General features: G+C 42.5%; 1 protein-coding gene across 11 annotated transcripts; it reads right to left on the reverse strand.

Moving 5' to 3' along the window:
- Positions 1–955: 955 nt before the first annotated feature.
- LOC104696165 (dynein intermediate chain CFAP94, axonemal) lies at positions 956–18,956 on the reverse strand. Of its 11 annotated transcripts, none has more exons than XR_005604533.1 (18): positions 18,704–18,843; positions 17,907–17,927; positions 15,907–15,970; positions 14,816–14,907; positions 13,785–13,886; positions 13,522–13,629; positions 12,347–12,433; positions 11,388–11,525; positions 10,513–10,659; positions 9,386–9,489; positions 8,002–8,281; positions 6,135–6,240; positions 4,357–4,514; positions 3,492–3,636; positions 3,019–3,233; positions 2,270–2,409; positions 1,982–2,095; positions 956–1,394 (listed from the first exon to the last, which is right to left on the reverse strand). XR_005604533.1 is itself a non-coding variant. In XM_039571359.1 (18 exons), exons 1-18 carry the CDS (start codon positions 18,887–18,889, stop codon positions 1,119–1,121), a joined length of 2,328 nt encoding a protein of 775 aa, XP_039427293.1. In that variant the 5' UTR covers positions 18,890–18,956; the 3' UTR covers positions 956–1,118. The 11 variants fall into 11 exon arrangements, 10 of the variants coding, with proteins under 10 accessions (XP_039427293.1, XP_019148038.3, XP_019148037.3 ...); XM_039571359.1 differs by lacking the exon at positions 18,704–18,843 and adding an exon at positions 18,887–18,956 and having other exon boundaries at positions 2,270–2,437; XM_019292493.3 differs by having other exon boundaries at positions 2,270–2,437; positions 18,704–18,804.
- Between the last annotated feature and the right edge of the window lie 2 nt (positions 18,957–18,958).

Genomic DNA, 18,958 nt, shown 5'->3' on the forward strand with positions numbered 1-18,958 from the left:
CTCCAAGTCTCTGCCTCATCCAAAGCCTCTCTCCATCCTCAGGGGTCACTGCACTCACTCTAGGGTACGTGGCAGGAAAAAGGAGCAAGTGGAGACTTCGTTGGCTTCTGTGGGATCTTTTCTCCTTTGACTGCCACAGGCACTGACCAGTGACTGGGAAATGCTCTCTGGGAACCCAGTGTGAGGTACAGGGAGCGGGGCTGGACTGCTGAGCTGGGTCAGCTTATCAAGGATTTGCTTCCTTGACCATGTCTTAAAGCCAGAACGAAGCTCCCCCTGCACAGCTCCCAGAACAGTAACAACCTGTCACTTGTGAGGATGTTTGTTTGTGGGATCTCGTTTGTTTTAAGGCTTTTTGGGGTGGGGTGGGAAGAGCTGCACATTTTGAAGAAACACTGAAGGGTTCTGTGCTTTCCTGTCCTGCCCAGGTACAATTTGGTGTCAGCGTGGGCATCCCACTTCAAGGCTTCCTTTTCCAACGCGAACAAAACCCTCTGGTTGTCCGTGTCCATCCTGGTCCTGCTGGCTGCTCTCACGAGCTTCCTCACGGGGCTGTCCCTGCAGAGACCGGCAGATGCAGCCCCCGTAGGCACCGGGGACTCCTGGACGTCGCTGCAGCAGCTGCTGTGGCCCTACACGGGACTGCAACACAACGGCCCTCCCCCGGTATAACCCCGGCTCCCCTGCTGGAGCTGCGCTGCCGCCGCTGCAGGACAGGAGCTGAAGCTGAGATTTAGTTAAGGTTACACGTTTCGATTCGTTTTGCTGGGTTGGGGGTAGTTTGTGGGGGGGAGATGAACTTTTTTTCTTTAAAGCATGACTTGAAATGAAAAAAAAATATATATTTTTTTCCCCATTCTGACAAAAGTCATCTTTAAAAGTAGCTAAAAGGGCCTCAGTTCTGTTGAGGTTTACAACAGAACAGCAGTTTTGAACATAGCTAACAATAAACATGTCTAGGTGGTCTAACCACAAGAGAATAAAGAATTTATTTTGCTTGAACAAAGATAAAATGTTTGCATTTTAGAACCTGTTTCAATGATTTGAATAGAAAAGGATGAAATGTAACTTTATTGAAAGCTTTTGATAATAAAGTTTTAAAGGAAAGCATACAGTATCTAAGAGAATGCTAAAACTCTGGTAGCAAGGAGCAGCTGATACACAGAATCAATAAACAGGCTGCCAGCTCTTTCCACTTTATCCATGGCTTCCTTGCTGGCAAGATCCTTGAGCATATGGTAGAGTGTGGAGTGAAATTCAGACTCTTCTTCCAGCTCTTCTGAAAAAGCTTCACTGGTTTCAGTGAGCTTGAGGGTTTGTACTTTCTCACCATTAAACATATAAAGAGACCAGTGGTTGTCTTTGGCAGAATCTGCTTTCAGATGCTCACTTACCTAGGGCAGGAGACAATGCACTGTGAGGTGAAGCCTGTGCCATTGACAGAGCACAAATTGTAATATTTGTGGCACATGCATTGAACCTGAGAGTGAGAAAGCTGCTCCAGCTTTCAGCAGCGTGGTGTTACCTATCTCCAGCCACACCTGGGAGTGTTTGGCTGGCTGGGAGAAGTTTTAACCGTGTGTTTAAGTTCACAGCTGGAGGCAAATCAGCTCTGAGGCTGCTTAGTCCCTCCTTTGCAGTAGGGAGCAAAAGAAACCCTACAGGCAGGAAGAGATTTCCAGCTGTTCTCTAAAAAGCTGGCAGAGCAGATTGCTGACTTCCAAGGGGCCTCTGAAGAGCATGAAGCTCTGTCACCCCAGCTCTGGCTAAAGCCTCCCTTGGTGACTTAACAGTTCCATTTCCTGCCACCTTTGCAAGTGTCTCTGTTGCTGAGACTTGTGTCCCCTGAGAGCTGTCTCAAGTGCAGTCTGTGACACTGAACTGAGGCAGGGGCTGAAGCCAACATGGCTGAGTTAATTGTTTCTAACTGGGGAGGGGTCAGTGCTGGTCTGCTCTGGAGGTTTGGTCTGACTCCACAAACCTTGAACACGACTTGCCCTGGCCCTGCTTCTCCATTCCACTTGCTGTGAGCAAAAGCAAAAGCAGCTGCAAGCAGAGCCATCTGTTCATAGGCCTTCCCTTCTGCCAGGGCAGCCTGCAGAGCAGAAGGACAAGTTAGACAAAGTAGATCTCACTCTCTTTCCCTGGGTTACAGCAATGCTTTACTCAGTCCCCTGGCTCAGCTGGCAGCACAGCAGGCCCCAGTGCAGGAAAGGGTGACCTGAGTGAAAAACGGGGAAAAGCCAACAGGAAACTCTCTGGCACTCACCTTCCTGGGCACAGGGACATACTTGTGAGAGTGCTCTGCTGGGAAAATGTTCACTCCAGCTCTTTTCAAAGCTTCTCTGAGGGCAAAAGGACTCATCCATTGTCCTGTGATGTGGGAAAGCACCTCCTCCTCTTCCACCACTACTGAAGACAACATACACTGATTATCCTGTTGTACAAAGCAGTGAAAGCAACTTACGGTCATGGAAGCCATTTTCTGCTTTAGGCTTCAAATACCTTTGCTATGCTGGCTGTCACCTACATCATCTGCTACTCTGGGCTTTGACCTTTCATTTACAGATCCTGAAGGAGCCAGCTTTGTGTAGGAATTCAGAAATGACACTGGTGTACTGATTTATACAGCAGTGAGCAGATGGATAATCATGTGTAGCTTGAACTTTTAGAAGAAACAAGGAGCATTAGTAGCAGGCTGCTAGGACTGCTTTAATTTCTCTTGTTAAAATTGGGAGGGGAGAGGAACAATTTTCAAGTCTAACAGGTGGAACAGGCTTGAATGCAGCAAGGCACCACCAACAGCTAAACACTGACTGGAACTTTTCAGAGCAAATGCACAGATGCTGTCTCATAGGAAATAACTGAAATTAAATAACCAGTACAGTGCTTGGAAAGGAAAAGACAGAGATTCAAACTGCTCTTGTGGAAGCATCCCAACTTCCTAATCAGGAACACTGTAATAATTATGGGAGGTTTTAATTGCAAAGGGCTGATAAAAAAAAATATTTACAGTACCTTAATTTGTATCTGAATGGTTGCAAAGACTGCAGTGACTGTGAAGAGCCCTTCATCCACACCAGTAGGCTGCAATTCCCAGGCCTGATAGGGCAGGTTCAGGTGAGCATCCTGGAGAAGGGCTACTGTATAAAAGGCACCCATCCCAAAGGTGATGCTCCTTTCCTGTGCTTCATAGGTTATGTTGCTGATGCCATCAGTTCTCCACTGCTGGCCTGGACAAAAAGGATGCAAAAATACAAAGAGGCATGTGGAAGGCTTCTGGCAGTAATGCAGAAGTAAAATAAAACCAAAAAAGTAATAATAATAAAAAACAAATAAAAAATCCCCAAATCAATTAACATTGAAGTCCCCCAGTTACTTCTGGGCTCCAAACTGGCCCTTATCTTTACAGCTGCATTGTGACAATAGTCCAACTGAGGCATAAATTCCACTATTGAATTTATTTTAAATTTGATGTCCTGAGTTCATACCTGCAGGATCCCATCGGGCTACCACGGGCGCTTCAAAATAAATCACATTGTCAGGGAGCCTGAGGGTTATCTGTACTGCTGCCTGTGTGCCATCTTCAGCCTCTCCTGGGGAATATGGATACACCTCCAATCCAACATCCAGCAACTTCGGAAAGAGAGAGAAAAGGATAGATAAGGGGATTATCAGAAAATACAGGTGTTTTTCTTTGAGCTCATCCAACCACTGCAAAGTTTTTTAGTACACCATTTAAAAGGGTTTGCTAATATTGCACATTTCCAACTACAGCTTTGAAGGCAGTAGAAGAGCAGCTACCACGGGGCCTTGGAACCCTTCCTGTGCTGCTGAAGGCACCCTCAAGGCAGTGCCACACAGTGGGCACAGCCATTTTTCCACAGATCCACAGCCTCAGAAAACCAGGAGCACCTGGGAGGCAAAAGAGGTGTAATTCCCCTCTGGCTGCAGAGTGTCAGAGGGAAGGAGAGGCCACAGGTGGCTGGGAATGAAGAGCTCATCCCTCCTGGCCTGCCCACAGTCCTGCTTGCTGAGTGTGGCTGGGAATTTTGCTCATTAAAGGTTTCCAGCTCCACAGTGCCAGCTGTGGGGTAGGTCAGCACTGCAGAGGACACCAGAGCACAGGGACTGCAGTCCTCAGCCACCCTGAAGAGCCTGGAGCTGGACCGGCGGGGATTTTTGTTACCACTCTGCTTTCACCCTTCCCAGAGGAAAAAGGGACGATTTGCAAACCTTGCCTCGCTCCTTTGCTGCTCAGGACGCCGTGTCCAGTGCAGGTGACAGCGGTGACAAACCTCAGGAGCAGCTCCTCGGGCTGCCAGGGCGTGAGGGGCCGATCCCCTCCTCACTCACCTCCACCATGCTCCAGTCCCTGACGTCCTGGGCCTGAGGTGGCAGCTGCAGAGCATCGGTGTGGTACACACCCCCCACGGGCACCAGCTGCTGCGGATCAACAACTTCTGCTGCCTCTTCTCTGCCGCCCGGCTCCTCCTGCAGCACTGCGCCCTCTTCTAAAAAATGCACCAGACAGCAGCAGTTCACCTGGGGCTCAATCCCAGCCACATTTCCCACCTCTCGATTTTCACTGCGTGCTGGAGCGCTTCCCACCGTGCAGCATTTCAGCCCCATCTACTGGTGTTCTTTGTAATCACTGACACGTGGGGAAAGGCAGAGAGCTGGGGCAACGAAAAGCACTTCTTGATGCGGTGCTGAGCTTTTGCGTTTGTAGCCAGTTCCAAATGCTTTCTACAGGAGTAAGGATTTACTGACACAATGAGTCCCATCACTACCCACAGAAGAATTTCATAAGCACAATAATACAGGAGATTCTGGACAGATTTAGCAAGATTGTATTGATATGAAAAGAAATAAGGCAAGTAAAATAGTAGATCAAAGTAAATAAAAATAAAGCACTAAAAAGATTATGGGCTGAAGGTGAAAGACGTATGATAATTATGAGGAGCAAGAGGGGTTGAACATGAAATACCATTTTCAGATAACAAAGATAATTATGCATAGATAAAAAAGAATTATGTATATACCACATAAAAGTTTAATTACTTGGAAAACGTTAGTAAAAGGCAGAAACACCGTGGACATAAATGGTCATAAGTATTTTCTTTTATAAAACAAAACCAGCAAAAAATCCCCCACATAAAATGTCACATGGGATGGTACAGGGGGAGAGAAGTTACTGTGACAGGAATCCAGAAAAAAGTGTTCAATACTGTAAAAACAGCTACTGTAATTGTTATGAAATTTGCTTTGAGACAATGACACCACATCAAAAATGACAACTCTGAAAGGCTGTGGAGCTAAATCATGCCAACAGTTTGCAGTTGTTTTATTTAAGTCAGTACTACAAGAAAACTCACTCCTATTAAACCAAAGGACAACACCACACCACTGGAGAAATTTGTAACTCATGTGGGACACACAAAGAGTTTTATTTCCTACAATTAGGCCCTCTTTTAACAAGGTGTAAGAGCAGGGATCTCACTTTAAGCACTATTTAGGCAATACTCAGTAACACCCCACACTACACCAATGCCTACCACAATATGCATTTGAGTTATCATTTTCTGAGGAAGTAAAGCTCCCCAGAGCCTGGCAGATTCATAAAGATTGTGTCTCTCGCCCATAAAGATAGGTATAACAACACACATATCTACAGAAACGTGATAAACACGTACATAAAAATAAATAATAAATAAATAAAAATAACTGTGGGGACAAACTCCATTTTCCTATCTGTCCTGGTATCTCCCCACATTTAACAATCATTAATAGAAATGTCAACAAAACTCAAATGTTATTAAAACATCCCTATATTTGTGAACTTTGCTCCATTCACATGGAGACATTGCAGTGTTTCCACAGATCATAGAATGGCCTGGGCTGGAAGGGACCTTAAAATCCAGTTCCAACCCCCTGGACACCTTCTACTATCCCGGGTTGCTCACAGCCCCATCCAACCTGGCATTGGACACTTCCAGGGATGGGGCAGCCACAGCTTCTCTGGGCAACCTGTGCCAGGGCCTCACCCCCCCATCACAGGGAAGAATTTTTAACATATAAAATACTTAGCCTCAGCACTTTAGCAGTGCTGCACATCAAAAATAACGAAATACCTTGTGATGGCTCGTCCAAAATGTCTGAATTCTTCTCAGTTTCCTCCTCTGTCTCTTTTTTATCATCTGTGTTATTGCTGTTTTCTGTCAATGAGGCAGCACTCTCCTAGATAAAAAGCAAAAGACATTTTTCCATTAGTCAGAGACAAACACAATGAAGAAGGTATCACCTCCTTCAGGGAGGCCCAAGGAGAAGGGATACAGAAACATTTGTACCAATCTTGCTACAGGGTCAAGGTTTTAAGAGAAATAATTTCTACCTAGCTAGCAAAAATATTTTGATTAAAGGTACGCTCTAATTTGGAACTGGATATATAAATAGAGACAAAGTAGTTACTTCATTTCCACAGCAAATTCCATCTTGAGCTCCCCAAGTACCAAACAAGCACCCAACACCTTTTTAGCAGAGTGTGCACTCAGAAGTTGTGGCTTTGCTGATTTTACAGCCAGCAGAGTGGCACACAGAAAATGCAAGTTGGGGCTGAATCCAAACCAATACTGAAACTGTGCCAGAACCCCACCTGCAGCTTTGGCCTGTGCCTGGCCCATGATATTTATTCCCTTTCACACACTGTATTTACATACAGGAATGTGGGGGAACTCAAGACACAGCCAGACAGGAGGATGCTGAGAAACATTACCCTGGATTTCCAGCCAAATTCCAACCCAGATAGGGATTCATCCCTGCCATAGCAGACTCCTCTGCAGGCACAGCACCTTCTGTGCCCTGGCTGTGCCTGCCAGCACATGGGAAGAACACACATCTGCTCAAACAGGACAGGAGGTGAGAGGACACAAGCTGAAAGAAGTGGAGCCTTCAAAGGAAGAGGAAAATTCACAAAATGGATTGAGAGAAAGAGCACAAGACCTGGGAAAGAAAAAGAGAGGGAATAAAATGAAGGAGCTTAAAGGAAATCTGACAAATGTAGGTGAAAAATGCCAAAAGATAAGGTTTGTCATACAAAAAAAGAAAAAAGGAACCAAGAGAAGTAGGATTTCAAGCACTGATCATTACAAAGGTGCTGGGGACTGAAAAGGAGAAAAGCCAAGATCGTGAACAGGGGTTCAATCCCTGTATGGATCCCAGAATTTAGTCACGTAAGAGTTGGACTCGAGGATCCTTGTGGGTCCCCTCCCACTCAGAATATCCTGTGAAATCTGAATATCCTGTGAAATCTGTGAAATTGCTCCAAACATACTAAGAAGGCCTAAATCTTGATATTTTGTCAGTTATTTCTGCAGAAATTTTAGGTAGACAACACAGGTCATTTACCTGAAAGTCACAGGTGATACTCAAAGTGAAAACCCCAAACCCAGTATGGACAACACAAAACCAAGCAACCTCCATCACACCTAAAACCAACATATTCCATGGAAGAGAGCTGAGGAAGAGGAGAGGCAGCCAGAAATAGTATTTGAAAAGCCCTCTAACAGCAAAGGGTCAGCACACAGACATGGAGCAGCCAGGTACCCGTACAGCCACCACCTGCTGAACTCTGAATCCTACTCTGCACGCTGCAAACTTTCCTAAAATTGGATTCCTGCAGGGATTTTGTGTGGCTGTCAGTTTCACAGAAGCAGAATCCATTCATCTGTACACATGCCAGAGATTTATAGAAATATCTTGCAATGGCACCTCATGCTTGATCCTACTCTTAAACCACCAACCAAATGCCAACTGCACGCCCTGTCCAGACTTCCCTTTCTACTTTCCATCTTTCAATTCCCTTGAGAAGATCTATGACACTGTTGACACAAGTTGCCTTTTCCTCTAAAACATTTAAGGATTTGGCTGTCCTGCACTGTGACTGAGCCTCGAGTTAACAAGAGCAGTGTAGGAAATCCTTTGAGGAGGTTTTTTACCTACCTTTCTCTCCTTAGAAGGCGTTTCTTCTGCAGCAGGCACGCTGGGTTCTTCCCTGCCTTTCTCCTCCTCTTCTCCTGGTTCTTGCCCGTTGTCTTTTGGATGCTCAGCTGACTCCTCATTGTCTGAGGCCTCCTGCCTTGGCAGTCCTTGGCACTGCAGCCACAGGGGGGACACGTGGTCATAGCGGGTGTGCAGCACGCGAACGGCGACGCTGCTCAGGGCCAGGGATTTGGGCAGGTCAAAGCCATGCCCTGCCTCCTGGAACATGTGGGTTTTGAACCTGGGAAGGACAGTGACAACAACAACAACAGGCCCTGGTAAGACTGGCAGCACTTCGTTTGCTGTTTCCTCACAAATGTTCAAATCTCTTCTGGGATTTGTTGCACGGTCTGAGAAATGTTGCGGGATGTCACAGTGCTTGTGCTGGCAGCTGTCTGTAAGACCCTCCAGCAAAGCCACAACTGCGTCAAGGGGATCAGAAGCTTCAAAAGTAAGTCTTGACAGGATGGCAGTGAGGCAGAATCAAATGGTAGCTGTTCCAGAAACTACATTCCTGGTAAAACTCACTAATTTAATGGGAAAATCCCTGCACAGGTCATTTACCTGAAAGATGTATTACATCACTCTCAGCACCTTTCCAAATAATTCAAATAATCATTATTTTTGGATAAGATAAGCTGGTCACAAGTTCTAAAAATCTTCTAGTAAAGCAACACTTAGTTTTTAAACGTTGGTTGAATATTTTAAGTGCAGCTCTCTGCTGGCCAAAAGGCTATAACACTTAACCCATATGGGCTCTTCCTGCAGGTCAGTCTGACATTGCTCAGCACCTACTCTTCTACTTATCTCACCAAAACTCACAGCAACAGGTCAAGCTGAAGTCCTTTTCATAATTTATTCCTTATATTTGTGGAGTGGGAGCAAGAAGTCTGCTCAAAAATCTCATTTTGAAAATGTATCATTTAAATGGTAATCCAATAAAACCACAAAACTTAGATTCAGAATTGATATTGCATCCCAGGCTCTAAAATATTTTCTCTAACTGAGCACCAAGTATCATCCACTGCTTTGCAAGCAACTGGAAGAACTTAGAAAATATTAAATGCATCAGCAAGAAACACTGCTTCCAGAGGAACTTCAATTCTCTGCATGAGCTTTATTGTTTTTCTTCCAAATTTGTTCTGGCAGTGACAGGGTTCTGCTGTGGCATTTTAAGAAAGAAATTTATATATCTCTAAACCACTGCTTAGCAACAGCCAGCACTGAGAGTCTGCAGAATGGATGCTACTCAATATTAAAAAAAAAGATGATGAGAAATTGATTCTTGGTGTTTACTCAACAAAGCCAGGCCTCATTTCAAATTAATAATTTCAGTGTGCTGTACCTTGGTTTCTTCTTCAGATTGACCCAAATACAGAAAGTAGTATTTTTATCCTTTATGACTGTGTGCATATTCCCAGTCTCAGAGTCTTCATACATACTAGCTTTCTACAAAGAAAAAAGCCAATTAAATTATGCGTTCACTTTGATTTACCTACATTTACTTGAATAAATAAATTTAAAAATACATGTAAGAATGAAAATACACCAGACCAAGCCCAGCTAAGTTGTATTTATGTACTAAAACACAACAGTTATAAACTCAAATCTGTTTCTTAAAATTTGAACTACATTCCTTTTCTTCCTCTGACTTCATAAATTGTGAGCCAAGTACTGCCAAGTAGGGGTTCTTCCATTGTTACCCTAATTCTCAGGATAAATTATAAAAAACAAACAAAAAAGGGATTTCCTGAGCAATAACAGACTCCTACCCCAGAGTCAATGCACAGATTATTTTATCATTTAGGCAACATCAAACTTGTGAAATGATAATTATATCAGGAGTTTAATCCTAAATTCAGTAAACAAGAATTCATCATTTCTTAATTTACAGGGGGTTTTGACTGTGCACATACAACTGGTTCACTATTTCACTAATATTCCTTTGCTAAACATACTTATATATCTGATTAATATTCTTGAAATAGTAAGGTCACTACCTATACATGAAGCTCAAAAAACTGACTCTCCAGCACATTTTCATTTTCTTGTTTGAGTGCTCTTCACTCTTCCCAAGATTCTTAGTTTAAAAAATATTTTAATCACATGAACTTGTATTAAAAAAATGAGTACAAGGCAACCTTATGAACTGCTTTTCACATCTACATTTTTTTGGTACAGTCAACAAATTTCATACAGCACCTCTTGTTTTCATTATCTCCAAATCTCACAAAATTTCCCAGTAATTTAATCTTGTCAGACTTAATGATGAGATTTTCCACTGTAAAGTTCAGATTTTCAGGAGTTTTGAATAATTAACAAGTCTGGCATGTGCTATAAACATGATTTGGAAACTCACAGACTCATCTCTGTGACAGTTTAAGACCAAACAAAGCCAACCATCATTACAAGACACTTGGAGTTAAACTTATGTGCACATATCACAACTTTGAAGCAGTAAATCTTACTCACTTTGAGCAGGTTCTGCGTAGCCTCGTTGTACTTCTGATGAAGCAGAACCTGCAACTGCAGAATGAATTCCTGGTACTGGACCCGTTGTTCTTCTGTGATCTCATTTGGTGATGCCTCCAATAAAAGAAACTCCAACTTCTCAATCAACTAGAAGACATTTATATGGGAGAAGTTTTGACACCATCTTTAATGTAACGTGTGTTCTGTCATAAAAAATGAGGCAAACCTACTTCCTTTGTACCTAAACAGATCTTGGTCACAAAAATAACTTTTTTTATAGACAGACAGGAAATCTAACTCAGAACCAAACCAGCCCAATGCAACTTGTGTTACACATGCAACTCTCCCCCCACTAGTTTCTAGAAAATCTCATTAACTTTCTGAAAAACACCACAAAGTCAGCATAAATGAAACTAAAATCCTGAATTTACAGAGCAGGCACAGATTGCTTAAAATTGCTTCACAAGCTATCCATGCCTGGTGACTCCTGTTGGTAAAAATCAATTCTGGGAACTTCTGTTCTTACATGACATTTTACTGGCTCAAGTGTTACAAAATGAGGCTGTTGTCCACCAAAGCATTTATATCTGAGCTTGTACGCTCTGGCTCCAAATGGAAGGGAATATGGGTGTTGGAGTACTAGACCTCAGTGTAGAAACACAGCACACAAATCCCTTAAATGCATATTTAAAGTCAATACACATCTTCTTTAGGGTTAACAATAAACCTGTAATTAAAGAAAAATATAAAAATTAAAGAAAAACTTCTAGGTGTTGAGGGTTACAGCCTTTCAGTCATTTGGCCACAAGAAAAGGGAAAATAGAGTAAGTGGGGGCTGTTAAGTTTAAACTGAAATACACCATTTTAACACTTACCTTCAGCACCACTTCCCCCTTCTCCATCACAAGCTGAACGCTCTCATCTTGGTCTTCACGCCACAAGCTCATGAAAGTGTTCATTTCCTGGGGTACAGTGGGGTCAGGACTCCCATCACAGCTGAGGTAATGCTCCCACTGCAGAAGAGTTCAGAGAAAAGTGGATACAGCTGTGCTGCACACAGCTTTTACAAGAAAAAGGAGGATTCTAAAGGGCAAATAAATTGTAGTGACAAATTCACACCTGCATCTAAACAGGATTCTAACACCACCTGGTTTATTATCCCCCATGCCAGGAAAAAAAGGTTTACTTTGATATTAATGTGTTAAGATGCTTCTGCCCACCTCACACTTGCTGTTTATACTTATTTATCAGTGGGTTCTGCTCTGCTCCACAAAAGCAATGAATTCAGTACCTGCCATAATGGAGGGGCTGGAATAATAAAATGACTGAGAAGAGAAACGAGGAAGGTGCAGGTGGAAGAGGCAGGTGGGTCTCAGATCAGATTCTGCCAAGAAAACTGAAAATTCCTACCCTGGCAATAAAGTTGATTAAGAACCTCTACTACAACATGTTAAACTCCTCCTTTCTCTGCCTCTGAAGGAGATTTCCTGTCCCTTACCACCATCAATTCTCCTGTTACAGAAACTCTGGTAGGAATGTGAAATCCTAGATTAGGGTTTTTTTTAAAAGAATTTTATTTTCAAATCAATTCTTGGTCATTCCTGTAAGCAGTGGAAAGAAAAAATCAGTGGCAGATTAAACCCACTTAATGCCAAACGTAAGCCTAACAATGGCTCACGGGATCAATTTATCACCCATAATGGAATTTTTTTCATCCGTATAATAGGATATTAAGGAAACATTACCCTCCTGTTTGCTGTGAAGATTAATAACCCCCTGTTACTGAAGACTGCATTACAAAGGAAAATGGATCTTTTAAAGCAAAAGCACTTACAGGATTGCATTCCCAACCACTTCCATCAGCATTCCCACTGACTTCAAACAAAGCAACAATAGGGGAGTGCTGAGTGCAAACAAACTCCTGTATAAAAAGTGATCAATTTTCAGTAATAAGACACCTGATTTCTTTTTTTTACATCTTTGCACTTAAAAGAGAGCTTCACTTTTATCATCATGTCCTTAGAAGTAACAACACTTTTTTTGAGAAAAAGGATAAATTTCATGGTAAATTGTAAGTGCATCTCTTCATCTAAACTGGAATTGTTCAGAAATAGATGTGGAAACTCAGCATTTGGTATTATGTATTTCTTTTGCCATAAATAATCTTAACAACAGACTAACAGAAACTCTGGTATTTCCCATAATCTACCAGTGTTTAATCAGACTTATTTTAAAACCAACAGTTCTGTTTTGTCAAAAACATCAATAAACAGCAGCTAGCAATGACCGCAAGCCGTAACAGGGAAATGCCAATTGCATTTAGAGAAAAGTTGTTATAGTGAGAGTGGTAAAGCTGTCAAAGATGCTGTGGTACCTCCAACTTTTAAATATCTCAAAACCCAACTGAGCACCTTGATTTAACTTCAGACTTTGCCCTGCTTGGTGCAGGAGGTTGAACTACATGAATTTCAGAAGTCCTCTCTAACATGATTTAGCCTATGATTCTCAAGTTGTTCTGCAGAAGCTTTAAAAAGGATTAAGCAATACACACGACAAAGAGAAAATCCTTGTGTCGACCACCCTGTAGGATATTAAACCTTTGGTTCCTTACCTGACCAAATCCCATTATCAGACTATTACTGAGCGATGTGTCTGCAAGATTCACAAGAGTGAAATCTACTACTGTATTTCCACACCTTACCACTTAAAATCTAACTGGACAGGTACATAATGCCATTGGGTGATGATTCAACCTCCATGGATGTCACCCTGAACTGCAGACATCAACTTTTAGCTGAATTTTCATATGTTTCCAGCCCTGACCTGGATTTGTGCCACATCCTTCAAAAATCTGGCAAACCTCTCTCTCTGAATGATGACCTGTGATATCCAGGAACCACTGAAACAAATGTTCTTCAGAATTTCTTTTTAAGCCCTGGCAGAACTTTTTTTTGGTCAAATGGTTAAAAGCAGAATGAATTAAAGAAATAGAAGAGGAAAAACAGATACCTGAACATCTGAAATTACAATTCCTCGTGACTCTTGGGGTAAGGTGTAGGGGATTGATATTCTGATCACTGAACAGGCTTCTCTTTGCCCACATTTCTTCTCTGTGTGCTCCAAAGTGAAGGTAAGAGAGCAAGCATGGCATGTCATTGCTTTGAGATGGAATTTCAAATGCTGTCATAGCACATACCTACATTCAAGAACTGGAAACTCCTGAAGTCTCTTCCTTGCCAAACCTCTGGGCAGATTTTGGCAAGAAAGCTTACCTTGGCTTGTTCTCTGTAATCCATTTTCCACTGCTGTGCAGAAAGAAACTTCTGTTCCAGTGAATTAAGTTCTGCTAGTTCAGACTCCCTTGCTCCTTGATACTGTTAAAAAAAAAAAAAAAATTAAACAGAGCAGTTAAATATTTTGGCTTATTTCTTACTATTATTTTATATACAAGAAACAAATCTGGGATATTTGAATGAATTATTATTTAAACAAATCCAAACACTGAAAACTTGGGTTTTTTATGAAACATCCCATTGAGAAGACTGTAGTGGTTTGCAGTATGTTATTGTCATCACATTAGCTGCTGAGCCATATGATAAACATAATGTGACATATGATTGTAACCTCTCACTTGAACAGTTTCCATATCAGCATCCTGGAGCCAGCTCTCATGGGAGCTGCTAAAAATTGTAAGCATAATTTTGGAAAAAGTGTGCAAGATTATTTTATTTTTTCCCTTTTAATTTCTATTATTTTAAGTTCATCTTCTCCCTAGGAGGAAAAAATATTCTGTGAAGTACAAGAGGAGTAGACAAGAGTGCCTCTTTCAAAAAAAATTAGTTTGTTGTAAATCTCTTTTTTTTCCTTTTTAAACACAAAAATATTTATCTATTACCAATCAGTTTTTGTTCTGAACGCCAGTCTTATCAGAAAAATAAATATACCTAGACCAATACACACACATATATATGTACAAATACAAATCACTGTATCTGCCCCAAGAGGTAACCAATTAAGGAATTTGTACCAAATAGCCTCATGGAGAACACAAAAAACACATTCAATTGAAAGCACAGTGGAAACGGAAAAAAAAAAAAGGCATTTAATTGAACTGAAGAATTACTTATCACAAAAGTTCATGTATTTAAGCTTATACAAACTGGAAAATTTCTTCAATTTTGTTCCCAACAGTAAGTACATAAGGAAATTCATTCCTATTCTCCCACTAAATTACTCATGTTTTACAGGCCTTGTCTCAAGTTTAGAAATAGGATTACATTTTTTCATTGAGTAAAAAACTAACCTTTTCCTCAAGCTTTTTCAAGTGCTCTCGTTCAAGTCTCTCCTTTTCAAGCCTTTCTGCTTCTTCTTGTTCAGCTTGTAATTGGGCTTCACCTGAAGATTGGGAAAGAGATCAAGGGCATAACTATGCCTTCCTAAATAAAATCTAAAAAATGATCTGGTTCTTGGCTGTAATGACAAAACCACCATAAAATAAGCAACATAAATGTTTATCTTCCACTGCACAGAAATTTCCCCCATGAAGACTGATTTGAATGAATTTGAATAGTACTAAAACACACTGTCTATGGCACTACCCCATCATTCTGTGAGGATAAAAGTGGATACAAGGACCAGCAAGTGCTGCTCTCTCCATCTATAGCTTCAAAGGACAGAGGTTCTCAATCCAAAGTCTTGGGTGAAACTCAGTGCTTTAACCCCAAGTTCCTCTTCTCCTCTCCTACAACCAGTGGTTTCCTATAATTTCAATTTTACAGCTGTTTTTTCATTGAAATCCTCTTCAAGATTTGCTACTCCACAGTTCTGGCTTCTCTTTGCTGCCATAGGGACTAGAAAATCAGAGAGGATGTGAAAACTAAAACTGATTCAGCCTCTAAGCCTTCAGTCTAAGATGGTACAGCCTGTGCCTCAATCCAGATGTTCCCAAACAGTGACTTGATGTCACTACCTACAAGTAAATCATGTCAAGCATGTGTGTTGCACTGAGGCAAGAGCAGCAGCAGTTTCCAAATCTGCCTGTGCTCACTTGAGCTGTCACTCCCACAGCACAACCTTAGCAGTGATTAGCAGCCACTTACTGGCAGTCACAGCATGCCCAAGCCCCCACCAGGATGGATTAATGGCAAGTTAATTCTTCCCAACTTCCTAATTGCAGTAGGAATAACTAGAGAAGAGAGTATTGCTCTGATAGGGAAGTAAGACACAGCATCAAGGAACAGGGAATTTGGTCCACACCAGAAAAGAGGGAGGAATCAATTGTGTTTGAGGAACACAGATAGCAATTCACATCTAGTTCAAGATGTCACTTTCTGTCCACTTAATTAAAATAAATGATTTGTCCATCATATTCCCTCTAAATGAAGTGCACAGTACCTTTGTCTTTTTGCTTCCTGTCCCTTCCTTTCTTCGGTTTTTCATCTTTAGTTTTGCCATTGGACTTCACGTTTGCAATAAGGGAGAAGAAAACAAATGTCAGTAGTATTTTAATTTTGGCAGTTCCATAACTCTGTAACTTTGCCCTTCTCATGTGATCCCTGAATTAAGATTTTAGACTCCCTACACAGCCAATGAAGCCCCCAGAATAGTAATGCACATCCTCGACTCAATTTTCTTCTCATTTTTATGATAAGCTCTTACAATCAGTATTTTATTCTATGGTAGACATTCCCAAACACAGCCACAGCAGGAGAGTATTAAAATCTTCTGGTTTAATGTAGAAATTGAGTAAGAGGCAGATCTGCTAGGAAAGTAGATGCTACAACTTCAAACATTTTAGGAAATACTGGACAATGTATTTTGGGACAAGCCTGGCATTTAGAAGCATCTAATTCACAAGACAAAATAGCAAAGAGTTCTCCTTTCTGTTATAAAATCCTTACTGCAACTCCAGACAGTTCACTGTTCACCTCCAGCCTAATCCTAGAATGACTAAATTTTAAATTTGGGGTTCTCAGAAATTATCTGACCACTGGTCCTTCTTCACACACCAACTGTGTTACAAATACTCTTATCTCACACTTTCATTCTGATTATCATCTATTCAGATATAAATAACTACTTGTTCACTTCACACTACTTGGCATGGCAATAAATATATACCTAATGCAACTCTGAGTGCAGAGATTACCATGAAGCTGGGTAACAAAATGGTGACAATTAAGTGCCACCAGAGTCTGAGTGCATCTTATCACATTTGTTATCAAAGTATTAATTTGCCAAAATAGTCAGTAAAACCCACACTTATACCCATTAGGATTTCAGGGAAGAATTTGCTCTTTTCACTTTGATAAATAAATAAATGATTAAACTGAAAGTGGAAAATCTGCTTGTTTCAATTACTTGAAATCACGTTTTAGTCAACTTCTTTTCACATTCCTATGACTTAACAGAGCACTGAGAAGAGCGAGATGCACAGCTGGGGAGGGGTAGATAAATTCATTATCACTGAATTAAGAACCCACTGGATAAATTTATGCAACCCAGTTTCCCATGGACTTCTGCCTGTGGTCCCTTCACCTCCTCATTCTGTGTCCAGCCTATGACTCAAATAACAGAATCCCAGAATCATTCAGGTTGGAAAAGACCTCCAAGCTCATCGAGTCCAAGCTGTGCCTGATGCCCACCTTGTCACCCAGCCCAGAGCACTGAGTGCCACATCCAGTCACTCTCTGGACACCTCCAGGGATGGGGACTCCAAACCTCCCTGGGCAGCCCCTTCCAGTGCTTGACAAACTTTCATGATGAAATTCTTCCTGATATCCAACCTGAGCCTCCCCTGGCACAGCTTGAGGTCATTCCTCTTGTCCTGTCCCCTGTTCCCTGGGAGCAGAGCCCGACCCCCACCCCCAGCTGCCCCCTCCTGTCAGGGAGTTGTGGAGAGCCAGAAGGTCCCCCCTGAGCCTCCTTTTCTCCAGGCTGAGCCCCCCCCAGCTGGTCCTGGTGCTCCAGCCCCTTCCCCAGCTCCATTCCCTTCTCTGGACACGCCCAAGCCCCTCAATGTCCATCTTGCAGTGAGGGGCCCAGAACTGGACACAGGACTCGAGGTGTGGCCCCACCAGTGCCCAGCCCAGGGCCACAGTCACTGCCCTGGTCCTGCTGCCATTCCATGGCTGGACAGTGCCAGGACACCGCCTCTCTGCCTGGACACCCGTTGCCAAGCCAAACAAGCAGTGGCTGCACTGGCCACGCTCTCTCCCGCAGTGCTGCAGGAACACTTGGCCTCCTTGCAAAAGGCACAAAAGCTCGGTGTCTTGGAGACGCCTCTTCCTCCTTCAAATTCAATTAGCTCTGGCCAGCTGCCTCAGGAAAAAAACAAAAAAACAGATAAAAAAATAAACACAACAGTGAACTACAGCGTGTTTCTGCCTACCTACCTTTTTTTTTGGTTTTGGACCCTAAAAGATCAGAGGGGGAAAAAAAAACAGGAAAGGGAACATCAGACAACAGGGTATCAGCCAAAAAGGAATAATTAGAAAAATACTACTATTCTGTTAAAATCAGATGTGACCATCTATTGAAAAGCTATAATGACAATAATTTCAATATTGTAGAAAATTAGCCACTAACACATGACTGTGGACCATCATAATTTATCAGGCTAGACCACACTTATGATTATAGAAGAACATGTACTTCTTCTCAATGTTAAAAAAGCTAATATACATGACATATGTAATTCAGTGTGGGAAATTCAGTAAAATATTTTTTTCCAGTGTTTTCTGAACTCATCAGAAAACTAATGCGTCCTATTCCAAATAACACTAAATTACATCATGCAATTGCCTAGAACACAAGAGAAACACCACCAAGCTTTTTGTCATTCATGGGGAAACTTCGCTTGGAGAAACAGGAATTGAAGGAATTCTCCAAACGACTACAGGAAATAAGAACCAATTCCACAAAGCCGAACATCCAACAGAAAATCCTTTCTTTACCAATGACTTTTTCCGCACAACGTCTCAATACTGCCACGTGAATTTGCATAAATGCACAGGGATTCATGACCCCCACGGGAATATTCCCTGCGGGGCGGAGAAGGGGGAAGAAGGAGAAGGGAGGCTGAGAATGAAGTTTGTTTCCACAGAGCCATTCCGGCAACAAAGTCTCAGCCACCTGCCGGCTGGTTCCACACGGAGCAACCACAGCAGCAAACCACGGCACAAGGACTTACACCGGGGCCCACACAAAAGATAACGCGTCCTTCAGCCGCTCCTTTCAGCCTTAAAGCCTTTTCGCCACCTGCTGCTACTTTAGTAGGTACCAAGGAACATCCCGCTTTGCTCCCCCACCTCATCCTGCCCCTCTCCAGCACTAGCCCGTCCCCCAGCCCACCCCCGGCCCCTGCCCGCCCCACCATGTCCCGCGGCGGGCGGCGCTGCCGTCCCCGCGTCCCTCCGGCTCCCGAACCCGCGGCGCCCCCAGGCCC

This window comes from Corvus cornix, chromosome 1A (genome assembly GCF_000738735.6).
Source record: "Corvus cornix cornix isolate S_Up_H32 chromosome 1A, ASM73873v5, whole genome shotgun sequence".
Taxonomy (NCBI): Eukaryota; Metazoa; Chordata; class Aves; order Passeriformes; family Corvidae; genus Corvus; species Corvus cornix.

Excerpts from the sequence above, each read along its gene's own strand:
- LOC104696165 (XM_010410341.4), bottom strand. The coding sequence starts at position 16,060 with ATGAGAAGGGCAAAGTTACAGAGTTATGGAACTGCCAAAATTAAAATA. Across the intron at positions 13,887-14,815 it reads TGAAAAAGCTTGAGGAAAAG|TATCAAGGAGCAAGGGAGTC; the intron begins GTTAGTTTTTTA and ends TTTTTTTAACAG. Across the intron at positions 2,438-3,018 it reads CCATTCAGATACAAATTAAG|GATAATCAGTGTATGTTGTC; the intron begins GTACTGTAAATA and ends TTTGTACAACAG.